The sequence below is a fragment of the Poecilia reticulata genome, chromosome 13 (assembly GCF_904066995.2).
Source record: "Poecilia reticulata chromosome 13, P_reticulata-male-v2, whole genome shotgun sequence".
NCBI lineage: Eukaryota > Metazoa > Chordata > Actinopteri > Cyprinodontiformes > Poeciliidae > Poecilia > Poecilia reticulata.
In genome coordinates, this window is record NC_088842.1 from 28,175,622 (window position 1) to 28,194,335 (window position 18,714).

The window sequence follows — 18,714 nt, forward strand, 5'->3', positions numbered from 1 at the left end:
CTCAATTCCCAGAGAAATCAAACAAAGCCCGTCTGGTGCGCTCACAAGTTCTGATACGGTTGGAGCAGAGAGGTGACAGCGTAACTCGTGCCAGCTCAGAACGCAGTGCAGATGGATATTATTTGACGATGGAGGGATCAAACAGTGAAGTAATACTTGTTTAGTTGCTTAAGACTTTATTTCTTAATGTTTGATTTTAATAGTTATTGAGTACTTTTAAAGGGTTGTTTTCTTGTGAAGACGGTCACTGTTTTAATTTTTATTTATTTTATGTTTCTTTGATAACCGAAGTGAAGATACAAACCTGCAGTGCCGATCAGAAGATCAAGAATGGGGTGCACAAGTCAGACTTTTTCTTTTCATTAACAAAATTCTACATACTGTCTTAAATGTAAACACAGGCCCCATATAGCAAACTATACCTCTACCAAGCACTTTTTGTAACCTTCATCAAGCTTCTGGCATAATTCTAGCTGTTTTTCTGAATGGAATTGTTGGGGTTTGTTTATATGCATTAGTTTATTACTGTAGACAGTGCACATATTTCCTATAGGGTTTAAATTGGACTATATCATAAACTTAATCATGGTCTGCTGTGTGGAGTCATCGCTTTGTTTGAACTGCTAATTGTGACCACGTTTGTACGGCTAGACAATAAATCAATAACGATATCTATCGCAATAGGCACATGATCAATATCAACAGAATATATGTTTGAGAAAATGTTGATAATTTCACTGAATTCCAATCCAGAACCGAGTTCTGCACGTAACTTAGCTGAAATTAAAGTTAATTTAAGTTTTAGAACTGTTGTTTTATAATAATTCCTCCTTGGGAAAATTATGTTTCAAATAAATCATTAAAAACTCAACATCTAGCTTGATATTGATTAATTCCAGCGACTCTGAAAGCATTTTTGTTAAAATGTAAATTGTTGTTTAGAAAGACCAAAACCTTTAGACCGGCATGAATTTGTTCCATGGAAAAAAGGGAAAACATTGACATACAAAAAACTTATAATTTTATTTTAAACTTTGCTCTTTTCAGGCACACAGTTTAGGATCAGATTGCACAAGCTCCCTCAATCCCCCTTTATATCTCTGTTTTAGGAGGGCCTTGTAGCAAACGAAGCCGCTGTATCACAGCACAGCATGAATCTCTGTTCGCTCTCCAACTCCCACTTCTTCCTGATACTTTTATCAGCCTCATACTCTAAAGGTTTAGATCTGCCAGACGTTTGATCTTAATCATTCTTTTTTTCCATCACTCTATTACTCCCTTTTATACAGAAATGTCTCATCTTAACCTCATCATCTTCCACTCCTTTACTTATTTTGTCTGACTTGCAGTTGCTCACATTTCCCCCTGTCTAATCCTCCTCTACCCTGAAGCTTTTTTTTCTTCTGGCCACCTTCCTTGAGTACAGGTCCATGTCCTTTCCACTGCCATGCCTCTTCTCGTCTTTATCTTTCTCCCACATTTATGCGTGTCCCATTTTTCTCCATGCATCACTCTGCTTTTCCTGTGAAAAGCTTTATACTCCTTTCCCCCTACCAGCATATGTGTAAACACTACTCCATCTCCCTGGTTCCCCCCCTGTAAACATGTCCAGTCTCCTGCAACTACCCCTGCAATCACTGTAAACAGGCTCAGTGCAGCGTGAAATCAGAAACGCACCTGTTCACCCACTTAGAAATGAGAAAGCTGTCTCAACTCATTTCTGTGATGTGTTCTTTATTTTCAAAGGGTTTAGATTTTGAAATTACCCATTACCTATGCTATCTTGAAACGTTGTTTTGGTCCAAACAAGAGATTTGTGCTGTTTCTTTTTTTTTTTTTTTTTAAACTACGTGGGCTTTATCGGACTGTATATATGAGCAGAGTATCCGGGCAGTCCCGATTTTATAATGTATAAAATGCTAACAAGGATTATGTGATGAGTCACAACACAATCAAGATGAAACAAATCTGTATGTTGTTATTTATGCGGTTTAAGATGGAAATTAAGGACGTATCGATGTGAAAATTTAGTCCGATGCGAGGATTTGATATTAATTTTCCTATTATTACCAATAACTGATGTTTACCGATATCACTAACTTTTTGATGGCTTAGAAAAACCTGAACATATCACTGCCTTTGCCACTGCTTCTCTGCTTCATTTAATCTCCCCATAATCCTATGCTGCATCATTATCACTGTCACACGACAACAAATACCACATGACTACATGACATAAATATTGCTTGTTAATATCAGCCACGTATTACTGATCAGACATAAGCTTATATGTTAAAAAAAAATAGTGCTGATATCTTGTCGTCCAAGGGGGGCACATCCACCACTTTGAAAAACCGTGTTTTAAATCAAAATCACATTCATGTGTTGGAATGTCCTAGTCAAAGTCCAATTGAAAATCTTTCAGATGCTCTCTGAGCTAATTGGCAAAGCAGAGGCTGGTAAAGAAAAATCTAAAAAGATGTATGTTGAATACAAATCTTTAAATGATTTTTAATCATTTTGAAAACTGTATAATATTTTCCTTCTGTTGATTCCACAACCATATACTACTTATATCGGTTTATTATTTGAAATTCCAATAAACTGTGTTAAAGTTTGCTGTTGTAACATGATGAAAGGTGAGAACAAGAGAATCATTTAATAAGGATTTGAAAGCCAAAGCCAGCAGGTTTCTAGGCAACTTTCTCCATTTTCTAACATGGTGTTAAACTTGATTGATAACATCTACTAAATCCAGTAATTGATTGGCTCCCGTGCCCACGGGTGTTTGTCCACAAGTGTTGAGTGTGTGCTTAGCCTGCCTAGTGTCATGCAAACTGACAGGCTGCCACTGCCAGACCGCTCATGGGTCACGGCAATATGTTGGCACCAGTACAACAGCTCTGCAGCCTCCGGACCGCTTTGCCGCTCACACCCAGCCAAGGTTGAACCGCAAAGTGTAGAACAAGCTACTTTTTTTTTTTTCCCTTTATCCCCGCAAACATTCAAATGCTTACCCTCAGGGGAAGCTTGACATAGCATATTCTTTTTATAGAACCTTAAACCAACAGGGAGGCTGCCTATTTCAGAGGCTTCTATTTGGACCTACTTCTTTACCTGTAATTTAGCAAAGGTGCCTCCTGTGTGAGGATGCGGGAGGATATGGCCCCGTCCCAGGGGCCCCGTAGGTGACCAGGTGCTAATTGGTTCTTAGCGAGAAGTGACAGGAGCTGCGGAAGTCCAGCGCAGGTGCTGCCATGTTGTTGTCACGATGCAGCCTGTTTACTGAAGCTAAGGTCAGAGCGGAGGCACAGGGCCTTTTAATGCAACAGCAGATGGGATTGCATTGCAGGGCTTTTAGACTGATGTTAGCGTGGACAGGCTTCGTCTGAAGGATCAATAAAGCAGTGGCGGCTGCCTTCATCCGGCACTGCAAAGCTCTCTCTCTGTGCACATAGAAATGAGAACAGAGCTCAGCGTTCACACACGCACAGATGAAACTGTTAAATCTGCTGTTTTTCCTCCCTAAAATAATATATTCATACAGTTATAGTGGAAAAATGTGATCTTAGGATTGTGATCAATATAAGTCCTATTGAATATTCAGCATGTGTGTGCCTGAGAGACTGCTTAATAATGCCTAATGCTGAAAATAATCCTTTCTTAATAGCCTTCATTTATAAACCCATTCTTTACGACTGTCTGCCTCATTGTAACCACGGCGATATGAAAGACAAAATGTGAATCAGTTCATCCTCTCTGTTTTTCCAGCTTCGACTTGGTGACCAACGGGGGCATAGCCATAGCCCTGCACTTTGAGCGCGCCCCATTCATCACTCAGGAGCACACTCTGTGGTTGCCATGGGGACGGTTCTTTGTCATGGACACCATTGTCATGCGGCACGAGGAAAATGACATCCCGAGCTGCGACCTCAGCAGCTTCTCCCGGCCCGTCCCCGTGGTGTCCCCGGCGCCGCTCACAGCCTTCGCCGGCTCCTGCTCGGAAAGGGGGACAGTGGTGCCCGAAATCCAGGTGATGCTCCGTCTCCCGCCCTGCTCACTTCCCTGCAGGAGGAAACCTAAGTGGGTCTCTCCTTCAAATAACTCTTGCCTAACAGCTGGAAGAGGGTCGTAACATTATTCATAAACTAAAGTGGAAAAGGAACCATGGCTCGTGGCTGTACTGTCATTTTTATATCCCTTGTAAAAATGGCCGAATTATCCAGTCATTCGCGGAATGGCGAAGTCTGGAAAGGGAGGGAATTTGGCTCAAGCACAGAGAAGAAAGATGTTAAAGTTTGGATTAGCATGAAAAAAGAAAATATTTTTTTTATTTCCTTCCTTCCCATTTTTTTCCTTCCTTTGTTTTGTCCTACCTTCTTTCCTGCCTTCTTTCCTCCTGTTCTTACCATTTTGTTTAGTTTTTCATCCTACATTTGTTTCATCCTTTGATTCTTTGTTCCATTTTTATTTTTCTCATCCTCCCCAACTTCCTACCATCACTCTTTTAATTCAACCATCTGTTTTGTTTATTCTTCCTTCTTTTTTTCTTCATTTCTTCCTTTAATTCGTTTATCCATCCATCCTTTGTAATATAACATTGACTGAGTTCTTCTGCTGTTAAAATAACACATCAAAATGAATATAAAATTGGTGATTGTCAACATTAACATGCTATTATTAACATACGGTTTAGAGATGCATTTATTACAGACAAATGTATTTCTAAACCGTATTCTCTGGACTATACGTCCCATTTTTTTTTATAGTTTGGATGCAGCCAGGTTGAACTTATATGTTCTTTTTTCCCTCTTCATGACACTTTTTTTGACTGAAGTGATTTGTAAATATGGTAGTTTCCACAGCATGACTTTCTGTTTCTACTTGAACTATCCAGTAAAATTTTACTGGTAGAAACAGGTTGAAAACAGGCAACATTGTGCTACTGTCAAATCCATATATCCATAGAAATTATGTCTTCACTCCAGCATGTTTTCTGGCATTTCATTAAAATAACTTTAAACCATAGAAGTAACCCTTGAGTCAATTAGCTTACAGCTCCAACCAGCCCATGCCTTGTCGTGGTGCAGATGCCACTTGCAGGCTAGTGCACTCGGATAAAGATCACAGGCGGAGGACACACACATTCTTTTAAGTGCCATGACAGAGAATGGGTAGATTAAGTTGCCTTTTAAAGCAGCACCGTGCAAAGTCAGTCCTCAAGGACTGGTATCCTGTATGCTTTGATGCTGCCCCCTTTTACTCACACCTGAATCAAATGACTAGTTTTGACCTGAAAAATGTGCGAGCTCCTGATTAAAACGTCCACATTTTATGATCATTTACATAGGGACAAGTCAGCAAATTTGAGGTTATTGCTTTAACACATGCGCACACCACTTTGCTACAGTATTTGCTTTTAGATTTCCCACCCACACATTTGTTTGTCGCTCGCCCACATCTGCATGTTTTGTTTGTGCGATCGCACACTTCTGCATGTGTGTGCGCCTCATTTTGTTTGATCCTGTTTGTCTGCAGGCATATCTCTGCCCTTTACTTCGCATGATTGATGGCATATCTGTAAATTTAGTATGTAATTTAGTCTATTCATAGGAGCCCAGTGTTTAGAATTGTTTATATTCTGATAGTGCCACACAAGGACACTTACACTTACATTTACACTTGCAAAAGGGAATTTTGATCAGTCAACCACAAATAGCTGCAATCTGTGAGCATTTAAAAATAAATACATCAGAAGTGACATGTCCTCTGACCAATGTCGCTTTGAGCAGCTGTTTTGATTGCTGCTCTACATGTCGTTTCGGGCTGTGGAGACGGGCGACAAGAGGCGATTTAATTTTAGTCCTGAGGACCAGGCCAACCAAACCATTGCTGTCAGTCCTTGAACTTAAGCCTGTACTCTGTGCCGTGTATGAAAGTGCTCATTTACAGCTTCTATCGTCCAGCGGTTGATAAAGGTCTCATCTTGGAGTAAATTCCCTAAGGCAGCACTGTTATCTCTCACCAAGCTAAATTTATAACTAAATATGTTATTGTACTGAATAGACTCAGAGCCCAAGGGCTTCCTTGTTATGCTGTTGTCACATGCATTGCTGGGGGGACTGCTGTTCTAATGAAGCGCTTGCAGTTATTAAATCCGCTCTTGGAAATGCTCATTGGAGTATTTTTAAAGAAATCCTTCATCAGATACCATTTTATCCATGAGCATAATTGTCCACCGGTTAGTGTTTCATAACTGCCCTCGAGTGCCTACATATGGTTCAAGGCATGTAATTAAAAACACGAGACAAAAGGCTTTCCTCTGACCAACTGAGTAACATTAATTATCTGTTTTGTCTGCCCGTCATTGTTTCGGTTTGGTACAAAACCAGAAAGAAACGAATGCAAATGGAAAATGTTAAGCACACCTTTGAGGATGAACTACAAATAAATGAATCACACTTGTTAATAAGGTGTAGAAATCAGGGTTTTCCTGGTGGATACCAAATTCTGCATCCCATTTTGAGTAATTACACTTCTTTCTCTTTAAATGTGAAACACTAAAACAAAGTGCAGCAGGTGTTTTGATAGTGGTACCAGTTGAAATCCAGCTATGAATGAGGGAATTACATTATATACTATATATGTTTAAGGATTTGTCCATCTGATCACCAATCACAGCTGATCACTGGAATATTATGATCTTTGGTCAATTCATTGGTGGATCTCTAGTGAATGGGCTGTACGAACACAGATTATCTGCTGCACAGCAGGATTTGAACAATGATAATTCCCGTTTTGATCAAATGTACCATCAGTGGTGGGGACACTACCACTAGTTCGCTAATAGTAGAGCTAAGTCTATGTTTTGAGCTTTTGCTAAGTTTGAACAGTTTTAGTGGATTTAGCTTCACCTAAATGTTCTTTTCTGAATAAATTCTAAATCATTTATTTACTTGGCTGTTTTGCAAACTTTCAGTTGAGTAAAGTTCAACATCTGTATTGACGTTTTGGTTATTGACTGCTGAGAATTCTTCAAGTAGTTTGATGTTTATCTTTATAAAGTGGGAATTAAATCAGTTAAATTTGATCTGCTAATGGAGATGAAAAAAAGAAGGGACATTGGTTCTCGAGGACTTCCTTTTTGCTTCACAGTTATAAATTACAGCTTAATGTACTCTTATTTTGTCACTTTACAAACAGAAATGAAAAATATGACTGGGCATGGGCTGGTTTCCGTTCTCAGGATTTGAAAGTTTATGGTTTTGAAAGTAGTAACACTTTCTGCCATACCATTTCTAAAGCGAAGTAATTTTAAAAAGAGAAAATGTACCAGTTGAACAAAAGTTTAACACAACGCTTCCCCTCCCCAGCTAGTTTCTGCCAGTTCACAGACTGAAAACAGGACTCGTTTTTGGGCTGCACATACGTTTCTGATTGCAAGAAGTATTAACATCTGTCGATTTATATAATTGTTCTTACTCAAGGAACGGTATATGCAGTATAATGATCACACTAATCACAAATATAGCATTCAATTTGTTATCTGAGCAGCAGGTGTTGCAGTAAGATAGAAACACTGCGAGACGGTAGAGATTTTTTTAAGGTGGACAAACTGGGAAAAACTAATCTTTGTCAATGCCTAACCTTGGCGTTTGGTAAAAATACAATACAAATACTCCTGCTATGTAGCACAAACATGTACTTAATCTTAATTTGTCACCCACCTATAGAAGGTTTTTTTCGTTTCCTTTCCTTTAATAACTCTTGTGTGTTTTTTGCCCACAGTCTCTACAGGAGGAAGTGCATATACCAGGGACAGAGATGAAGCTCAGCTATCTAAGCAGCAGAACTCCAGGTTATAAGTCAATTCTGAGGGTGACCCTCACCCACTCCACCATTCCTTTCAACTTGATGAAGGTTCACCTCATGGTGGCTGTGGAAGGCAGGCTGTTCAGAAAGTGGTTTCCTGCAGCTCCCAACCTCTCCTATGACTTTGTGTGGGACAAGACGGACGTCTACAGCCAGAAGGTGTACGGCCTCTCTGAAGCCTTTGGTGAGTGATGAAATATATTTTTCATATGGTGTGGGTTTTTTTTTTTTAATCCAAAGCACATGTTACTCAGCCCTAGTTTCTCATCTTTGCTCTTTTTTTTGTAGTTTCAGTGGGTTTTGAGTATGAATCATGCCCAGACCTTATTCTGTGGGAGAAGAGGACTGCTGTACTACAAGGCTACGAAACAACCGCCTCCAAACTTGGAGGGTGGACAGTAGACAAGCATCATGCTTTAAATATCCAGAGCGGTGAGTCAACTCATTATTCCTTTGAAAGCTCCGGTTCTCAATGACTTGTTACTTATTTCATCGGTTAAAAAGATCATTTTACCAATTTCACTCAAACAGCATGTGGTGCTGAGGTTGAGGAATATATTCCAATATTCATCTCATTGCTAAGAACGTATTATTTTTGGTTATTATTTTAAGCAACTCACTGCCTGTGAAAGTACAGAAAAAGTACAGTAAAACACCCTGAAGTTGTGTAAATGAAGTATTTTCAGTCTTTGATATTTTTTTGTTAAATGGTGACTGGAAAATCTGAAGGCCACCCATAATTTTGACAAATTACAGTTCACACGTTATTTTGGTGGAAGTGTGCAGACATTTTCAACTTTACGCACTGAGTACAAGGAAACTAGATCAATTGAAGCAACAAAAAAAAGCCTCTTTTGAGTAGAATTTCTTAAATAAAGTTAATGCATCTCATTGAAGTATAAGTCAGAAAATTTGCTCTCATAAAGAAACCCATTTTACTTTTGCTTTTGGATTTGATTTTAAATTAAAGAAAAAAATGAAACTTTTACAGAAAAGAAGATGGATACATATCCTTCTGTGGAAAGTTGAAATATATGGAAAAAGAAAAAAAGTACATAGTTTCTGCAACATTATCATTGGGGTTTTCAGTGTAATTGTGTCCTGGAATATCAATTTAGTACATAAAAAACTGGTCAAGTCGACACTTGTTATGAAATTTATATTTAAAACATTATTTGATTCTCTATCATTTTAACCCAGAGTTATTAACATTAACACAACTTTACACCATGCATTTTCATCTGTTTTTCTCTGTGCTGTATGTATTGTAGGCTTACAAACGCACCCCAGAACCCTGTGTCCGACCCAATCTGACCATCAGGCTAATAATTTTGGCCCAACCTGGCCTCAGTTTCAGCCAGGTTGGGCCCTGGCCATAAACCCACTTCACATTTTGCTCATACAAAACATGCCAAATCAGCCACATGTGCTTGATCTAACGGTTTTGATGCAGTAAACTAACCAGCATTTCTGTTATGTGACATTTTTTTCCCCATGCAGCTATGTCATTCAGCTTTAGTTAGATCTGACTTTCTATATCTGCCATAAATCTTCAGGAGGAAGTGGGTCAATTTCCTTATTGCCGACAAATTACTCCTCAAAGGCAGCGCTAGGAATACGTTTCGGCAGCACCTGTCACTAGCAAGGCTTCACAGTCTGTTTTGCGTCTGGAGAGTCTCATCTAAGGAGATGAGGCATACTTGAAAATTGCTCAGAAAGGTGGCACTTTGATCTATAAGGCACCAAGCCTGGACATGGTGTCCAGAGGATGGATAGAAGTGCCTCCCGGCTTTTTAAACCAGCACTGCCAGTTTCTCCACCCTCACATCCCCTTCCCCCTCCCCTGTTTGGCACCTCCGCGTCTCATCCATGCCCAGCATTTTTAGAATCATCCCTAATTTAATTGCTGTCAGACTGCTGCTCAGAGCAGCAGCAGTCCCAAAGATTAAATCACGTCCCAGGAAAGAGATGCTTGGCTGATCGTTTCTGATAGCCCACATGTTGTTCTGCTCTGAGAAGTCAGGTCACTGAGTACCATCAGAAGCAGAAAAACCACCGCAGACATCCAGATGCTGAATTTCAAATATGATTACATTGACTGACCAGCAGGAACATCTTTACATTTACATATTTGGGGATTTTCCAATAATGAATTGGCACCAGCGAGGTGAAAAATATCAAAGCTGTCTGTGAGTGTGCGTGTGTTTCTGAATCCTTGACTTTGAAGCCCCTGAATTTGGAGGTAGAGAAATGGGAACAATGCAGGTGTGTTGTTATTTTCGTCTGTGTGATTAAGATCGTGTTTGAGGTGTATTTTTCTTGCTCCAAGAGATTTCACTCGAGCCACAGCTCTTGGTCCCCATTTTGGCGTGAAATTGTGCCTGTGTTTTCATCCACTGAGATGACCTCTTATTGTAAACACAGACCCGCCTTGCAATTTCCACGCCTTTCGCCACAGATACAAACCTATTTAAAGTCACATCATCTTCTAATCTGTCTTCAATTACATTCTTCTTTTTACATTTGTGATCCGATCAAACTTTGCCGCAGTGTAAGATTGAGTCTAGAGGTAATAATTTCTCTTGTATGAGGAGGATAAATTGAGGTCCTTTGTATTGTGCATTTATATGACTTGCAGCTACCTGGCTGCTGTCTGTGACTGGGAAAAAAGTACAATTCCTTGAAGTTCACAAAGATCTGAATGACAAATGAAAAAATCTAAGTAATAAATATGCGACTACGTGCAGAAGGTAACCTATATATTTCTATGCAAAACTGTATTGGTTTGAACATACTAATAATTCCTGAAAGATATGTTGTTCATTTTCAATTTCAATCCATTAACTTTTTTTCTTTAATTAAAAAAAAAAAGATTTCTATTTTTTATAAAAAGAAAATATAGAAATCTGTTGGAGAATTGAGCTTAACAGACTTGCAATTTTAGTTGCAGTAAAAATGGTGACTTAATACAAATTAATGTCAATCTTTTTTTTGACTTACTGGAAAAATAAATTAACTTCATGCGTCGCTTTGCAACTCAACTCTGTCTTGTTTTAATCTTTAACATGAATCGCAATAAAATACAAATGCAAGTTTGTGGTTGTTGGCAAAATAAAAAAAATATATATAGATACTTTTGCAAAAGTATTATGAATAAGCTGAATGTGTCCATTGACCACAGGGCTTTAAATTTGTTCCACTTGTCAATCAATCAAATTTTATCTGTATAGCACTTTCAACAGTGACTACTGAACTGAAGTACTTTCCATTAGTAATAAAAAAAGGGAATAGAATAAAAACAAACAAGATGGCATTAGTAGAAACAAACAAGTGTCTTAGTGCTGCAATGTGCTGAAAGCAGCTCCAAACAAATGCATTTTTACCTTAGCTGTAAACCAAAATTGGTCACTGCTGGTTTGCAATTCAAAAGGTAATAAATTCCATAGTTTTGGACTTTGACCTTAGGGACTTCTAAAAGATTTTGGTCAGCGAATCAAAGAGCCCTGACTGGGCGAAGTGCTTAAGATGAAAAAGAAGGCGCAACACCATGAGAAGCATTAAAAACAAACATTATCTTCCATTGTCTTGTTCGCAAAATATATGTTTAAACTCTGCTAAGCAGAGAGTCCCTTTCAGGTGTCACCTGTGTGTTTTCTGTGTCCTCATCAGGCATTCTTCACATGGGCAACGGAGAGAACGTGTTCATCTCTCAGCAGCCGCCCGTAATCGGCAGCGTGATGGGAAACGGGCGCAGGCGCAGCATCTCCTGCCCCAGCTGTAACGGCCTTGCTGACGGAAACAAACTCCTGGCCCCCGTGGCTCTGGCTTGCGGCTCAGATGGAAGTCTGTACGTGGGCGACTTCAACTATGTGAGGAGGATTTTCACCACAGGGAACGTCACCAGCGTCCTGGAGCTGAGGTAACAGAGGAGCAGCCTGCTAACATTCGCTCAGGACTACGAGCAGCTTAAGTGGGCTTATACGCAGGCTATAAACTACCTAGTGCAATTGAGATAGACAGAAATGCCCTAAAGGCAGAGGATTGATGGTCTGCCACTTTTATTCACCTGCATCAGCTGAAGTTTGGTCCTTCGAAGGACCTAAAAAGGATGTAATAGGACTTCAACAGATGATGTCCTGGAAACAATACAGCAGTTTCTTCTGCCACTTAATGTGTTCACAGATATAGATAAAAAAGAATATTTTTAGTCAGTTTTTTCTCTTGCTTGATTCCATCCACTTCTTTTTGATTTTTCTTTTCTACTAACAACTTACCTTTTCCTCTTCTTTCTGTTCTTTCCTCTCTCACTTTTCCTGCTTTTCGCTAACTTTGAAAGAAATAAAGACTTCAGGCACAGGTAAGCCCTACATAAAGCAATTTACCATCACCCTGTTTGTTGTTACAATTTCATCACTTGTTTGTCTTTGTTGGAATCTCAATTCATGAACAGCCATCAACATTTAAGAGTGAGCCAGTTTATTAGGTACATCTGGATACAGTTTAACATACCCAAAGGAGAACCAAGCTTCACTTTTTCCCTTTCTACTTTGTCTCTCTTTAAACAAGCAGCTGGTGTAAGAATGTAGCCATGAAGGAAAGCGTTTAAAGTTCAGAATTAATCAGTACAATATCCTTTTATTTTGTGTTATACATATATCTTCCAAATAATATCACAACTTAGGTTTGTACAGTTGCATCTTGGGGTGCATTCACAACAGAAAAGTCCTTAGATCTGTAGACTCTTTTTCCCATGTGATGTTTTTCGAATCACATTGTGCTTTTTCGCAATCAGACTTAAATTTGTAAACAAAAACTACCTGTTGTGCACAATTGTACCACTATTGCAACAGCAAAATTATTTTTAATGTCAAGAGCAGCTCATTCAATTCTGTTTTTGTGGAGAGATATTTCAAATTGTGGAACAGCGCCAGCTGAATGAGTGTGCCCCGACCCTTAATATGCTGGCAGCAGCATCGCTAAGCAGAAAACGGCAGATCAGGTACAGTTTCATTACAATTGCTACATACAGCAGTAGCGTTATCGTAACAGTGGAGCGTAAAGTCATAAAGACATACATTTCTTGTAGTTGGTTCAGATCAAGACTAGCCTGCACCAGAGTTTGTTTGGAAGCGGACAAAACCGCCTCAAAAAGTGGGTCTCGCACCAGTTGTTTGTCCCACCCCTGAGATCATATGAGTGGATTCACAACTTTACAAAATGTCTGGACCGACGGGGGAAACAAACTTTGATCTGGTTAAAGTGGACCAAATGTGTCAGATATGAGGACACCTTTAAACGAGCAAGACTTCTGTAACATTGAGCATTGTAACAATGTTTGGTGAAAATTCTGCACAAATGTTTTATACTAACTATCATGCACATTGGTGGAAAAGTGATGATTTGAAATTATTTTACAGCCACATGATCTGGGTACCTTGCAGTATCCAGATTTAATTTTTCTTTATTTTCTCTGTAGATGAATTCTTATTTTCTCTCCCATAAAATCTCTGCACCGTCTTCAGATATTCTCAGCCAGGACTTTAGTGAAGCAATGTCTGCAAAATGCCAGATGAACTAGCCGTACAAACACCTCTTACCATTTGTGGAGCACAGTGGATGTGGTTTGATGATATTGCCTTGCCTTATAGCCACTGACTCAGTGTAGTTCTCGGTCTACAAGTCCATTTTCAACTCTGCAACCAATGCATTGTAGAGTGAAGCCATCCGTCCACCAACTGAAGATCATCCACAGCTGGGTTTTTTAAGCATTTAAGTTGTTTTATGAAAAAGGCTGGGTCAAAATTTCAAACTTTATAAAACAATTATTTGTTTAATCCAAGTGTGGAAATGTAGAATCTACTGACCATTTTTTGATGCATAAAATTAAAACCAACTGTAGTTTCATTTTGCTGTATCTGCAGGTGAGTCCAATAAAATGACTATAGGTAAAGATTTTATCAGTAGCTTAAGATACAGACACCTCATTTTCCATAGCAGGAGGCAACGAGGGAAATCTCAGCGTGCCCTCTTCAGATGCTGTGTCTCAGGTGAAGGGCTATTGATTGATTTTCTGTCTAAGGGCCTTGACTTAAGCTCTGAAACACATAGTAGAAATGAAGATAAAAAGCAATGAAATACTGGTCACTTGCTCTTGTTTTATATTATTTTTCTGTCACTTTATTTCTCAATTTCTTATTTTGCAGGGGTTAAACTTTATTTTCCTTTTTACACATTAACTTACACATCATACATGAGCTCTGCTCGCAGGAGCTCCACTAAAGAGATATCAGAGCTGCATCTCTAAACTCTGTATACTAAATTTGCAAATTAAAAAAGGAGATTTGTCCAGGAAAGGTGCAACAAGAGTTGGTGTAAAATGGATGACCACTTCCTGTTCATGTAATAGCTGGCGATAGGATTGGGAATTGGGTGATTTAGCTGTAGTTCTCTAGTGATCTAACTAATCCTCTCTGATCAATTCCACAATAGCTTGCAACAAAATCCAATGACTTTCCACAAACTATAAGTCAGTGACTGTAGATGGCATATATAGGTCATAGCTTAATGTTAAGCCAGGGAGCCAGCAGTGTTTTACATGCAACTAGAAGCTTGAAGGTAATTCACATATCAGAAACCACTTACTGAGATTTACCAACAGTATTGAGTATTCAGTGTACAGGAACATCTCAAAAGTTGGAAAATCATTAAAAAGTTGGCAACAAAACACAGACAGTAGAGAATAAGAAATAAACACAAATACAACATCTGACGACATTGTATAGCATGTAAATTATAATCTCAAAATTAAATTGGGCTTGAGGGTTGCAGTCTTTCAAGGACAGATATGATTTCAATTGATGTTAGCACATTAGCATTAGCTTCTGCTAACTTCCATGCCAGTGTAGTGGTTTAGCATTAGTGAAGCTAATGTTTTCGAATAGTGCTTTAGTTTGCAGTGCCTGCCACTGCTGTGTGGCAATGGTGTTAGATTTTTTTTATAATTTATTTTTAGTGGGCAAAACAGTTTGAGACGCATCCGAGTACTTTTAAGTGTGTATTTAATATTATATATTTATAATAGGTGCTTAACAAAATGCGGTAAATTTGAATAAACTCATCTTTTTTTTTTTAGAATGCCATTTGACCATTTTTATGGCAGAAATTGTGATACAATGTTAAAGCTCATTTTACTGTTAATTTTAAAAAAATTAAGCTAAAATATTTTTGGCCATGCCAACTGTACCTATTGGAGATTTTCTAATTTTCTCTGAAATAGTACAAAAATAGTTTAGTTTTTTTTTCTTAGCTTTGAGACAATATAATCAATTGATATATTCCTCTTTGTGTATTGAATCCATAGAATACGATATTCATTTTTGGAATTGGGTTGGATTAAAGCAAAAGAACTCTGATTTACTGAGATCCACTTATATTCTCTTTGCCAGAACATTGCATCTGACTTGTGTAGAAAAGCAGCCAATGAGTCGTTTGGGTCACTGGTCGTTTTTCGACACATGCGCCTGAGGTTTGCTGTCACCACTGATACACTGAAGGTCAAGTGTCATTTAATATTATGTACCCAAGATGACAATAGCACAGACCCACTTGCCTTCCCTCTTGTATTTTAGAAACATAGGCTAGTGGTGCTGTCACGCTAAAAGAACCCCCAAGGTTCAACCTGAAATACTGTCTTAATCCACTTTGAATGACGCCAAGATGACAGGCCTCTCCACAAAGCTTATCGGTTCTGGCAGAATTGTGCCATATGTTGACAATGATAACTGTCAACATGTTTAATGTTGCAACTAAAATTACAGATAAATATTTTCAGTTCATCATCATAGAGTTGTTTAGCTGTGCAAAACGTAAAAACCAGCAAATATTTTTGCACCACTCAGTATTCACTCATGTCAAGAAAGAATATGCTTAAATCAAAAACTCTGTATATACTATAAAAGGCATTCAGTTATTTGTAGTAACAGTTCTACCACATTTATTGTCACCTGAAGAAAAGCCCTATAGGGAAAAAAAGTATATTTTTCTATTTTATTGGTGCAGCAAGAATAACAAAATTTTGAAAAAATATCAAGTCAAAAGTCATTCTTATTCAGAATCGTCTGTGGCGTTATTGGTACTGAAATCAATAACGAAACCTTTAAAAAATATATTTTTTCACATTTTTAAGTTGTTCTTTGTATCAATAATTTATTGTTATAAATGCCACATGATGCAACTACTTATTTCTTGTAGCCACTGGGCTTAATGACGACCCATTTTTATAGTTTCAGAGCAAAAAGGAAGGAGAGATGAAGAAATCATCAAAGCTTTCTGCCAGTTCAGTTACCACGTCTCCATAACAACCATTGTATGACACTACGAGCTAATTTCTTAAAAGCTGTTCAACACATTTACTGAGGTGCATCAGCACACTGATGACATCAAGTTGCTGTCAATAAAAGAAAGCCACATCATTTCATGCACCTACAACAAGGTCATGGGAATTTTGTACTACAAACTCACACAAGTCTGTCAAAGGTCGTCAGAGTAATATTGAGTTTTTGGTAACAAACACTTCCTGGACCACCGTCATGTTTATCAGAGGATCCGTGATTCTGTGGGCCTGTTTGTCTTTCAAAGTGCATCTTTGAGCTAGAAGATTTTAAAGTGGAACTTGGGTGGCCTTTACCAGAAAACTGAAAATTTATCACAGTTGGGTCTTTCAACTGTATACTGACCTTTGGCCAAACAGATGATCAAATCTGCCCAATAAAAGTTTCCCCATACAAAACTTAACCCCTCTTCAGTGGCCTCTGCAGTCCCCAGACATAAGCGCAATAGAAAACCTACTAGTTCAGCTGAAGAGAGCATAAGAAAGGACCCTGGATGATTTCAAGAGATTACTACAGCAAAAATGAATTTATTTCAAGGCTTTTTACGCATCTTTACCAGGGGGGAAAATAAATGTGGCAGGCGAGGTATGTTTTATAAGTCAGAAAATATCCATCGATTTTTCTGCGGAGGCTTGCATCTATCACAGAATGCAGGAGATTTAACCATAAAATAGTCCTATCTGTCACCTCATTTGTCCTTGTATGGATTCATAAACAGCTCTCTTTTGCCATCTTTGTTTTCCCCATCTATCTTCATTTTTGGAGACCAGGAGATTTTATGTATCTTGGCTGTGTTTGGTTCTATTGTCTGTATGTCACTGCTGGAAATCTCGCCAAGCTTTAAAGGATTACTTTGTTGATTTTGCTGGGAATTACACAGGATATGTTTCTGCGCAAAGATGTCTGCCTGACGGATGCCTAATGTCTTTGGATCTTTGGTTCAGTGTTATTTGCCTTTTACCAGCATTTTTAGCAAGGTAAAAATAAAATACAAGGCATTTGTATTTGGAAGAGTAACCAGACTGCTGCGCTGCAATGGCTGGTTTCCCTTTGTTGTTTTCAGACTAGATAACAGGAATTTTCAGTCTTTCTTTTGGGGTAATAATTAGGATTTCTGTAAAAGCAACTACTGGACCCAAAAGACTGATACCCGTCCAGCTGTTTATTTTCTTAAAGTAATTTGAAGGGGACAAAAAGGATGAAAATCTATTTTTATGGTGCGTTTCTGTTGTCCAGTTTACAAACAGAGGTCCTTGGTTCAGACTTTACTGTAGATGACTCTACGCCTACGTCACGTTTAATCTCATTTCACTTTGCCATGTTTAATCTCATTCTATTTTTTTCTTCTTTCTGTGTCCTGGTTTTAAACTGTAATTGTGCCCAATTGACTCTCTAAATGGCTTTTGAATCCATTTTAATTGTATTACACAATGTTTCTTATTGAAAGCGATGTAGCTGCTTCCAGTTTTATTGACTCCTTCCCTCTCCCTTCCCTTTGCGCAGCAACAGCCCTGCTCAGAAGTACTACCTGGCCTCCAGCCCTGTGAACGGCGCCGTGTACCTGTCCGATACGGGCAGCAGGAAGGTGTTCAGGGTCAAATCTCTGACTGTTGTGAACAACGTTGCTAAGAATCTGGAGCTGGTGGCTGGAACCGGTGACCAGTGTCTCCCATACGACGACGCTCGCTGCGGGGATGGAGGGAAAGCTGTTGAGGCCACCCTCACCAATCCCAGAGGTAATGTTTCACCAGAGCTGGAATGAATGATTTCCCTTCATTGACGGGAAAAGCATGGAAGAGTTTGGGAGTTAATTGAAGTAATTTTCGGATCTCTTCCTACCATTTTGTTTAGTTTTCGTCATGTTTGTTCCTTCATTCCTTCCTTTTGCTCCTTCCTTTTTCATCCTTCCCTTTTTCCTTCCTTCCATTCTATTTAGTTTTTATTTGTTTCTTCTTTTGTTACTTCAATCATTCCTTCTTTACTTCTTTCTTTCCCTTTTTCTTTCCGTCCATCCATCTTTCCATCGTGGCTGGGTCCATATTTAAAACCTACTGTAAAAGTATTTTCTCATAAATCCATCATGATTTTCTGCTTTTAATTGATAAATTGTAACAAATAAATGTAGATAGTCACTACATTTTACATGAAAGATTATGTGGAAGACTAAATGTAATGTACAGAGTTTTAAATCAATCAAATGTTTTCCTTTAGTATGAAATGTGTCTGTTTCTATTATTAAAACATACATAAACTCATATACTATGTTACAAAGTAAATTACACCAGTCAATCAGCAAGAAAGCAGAAGATGCATAAACCTCACTGCTGCGGGTTTAGGTGTAATTTAATCAATAGTTATAGTAATTATCATCTGCTCAGATGGTTCTATTGTTCTCCATTACTGATTACAAAATCAATCCTTGCATTACTTTTCATTGGTATAATTAGTGTTG

General features: G+C 38.5%; 1 protein-coding gene across 15 annotated transcripts in view; it reads left to right on the plus strand.

Annotated features, from left to right (window-relative positions):
* Positions 1-18,714, plus strand: part of tenm4 (teneurin transmembrane protein 4) — a 210,990-nt gene that overhangs the window by 154,383 nt on the left and 37,893 nt on the right. For 11 of the 15 annotated variants that reach the window (XM_008426387.3, XM_008426390.3, XM_008426389.3 and 8 more), the window contains 6 exons: positions 3,772-4,033; positions 7,789-8,056; positions 8,161-8,304; positions 11,542-11,791; positions 12,209-12,229; positions 17,766-17,998. In XM_008426387.3, the coding sequence (XP_008424609.1) occupies positions 3,772-4,033; positions 7,789-8,056; positions 8,161-8,304; positions 11,542-11,791; positions 12,209-12,229; positions 17,766-17,998 (1,178 nt within the window). The remainder of the gene's footprint in view (positions 1-3,771; positions 4,034-7,788; positions 8,057-8,160; positions 8,305-11,541; positions 11,792-12,208; positions 12,230-17,765; positions 17,999-18,714) is intronic. The other 4 variants (XM_017308245.2, XM_017308247.2, XM_017308250.2 and 1 more) reach the window with 1 other exon arrangement.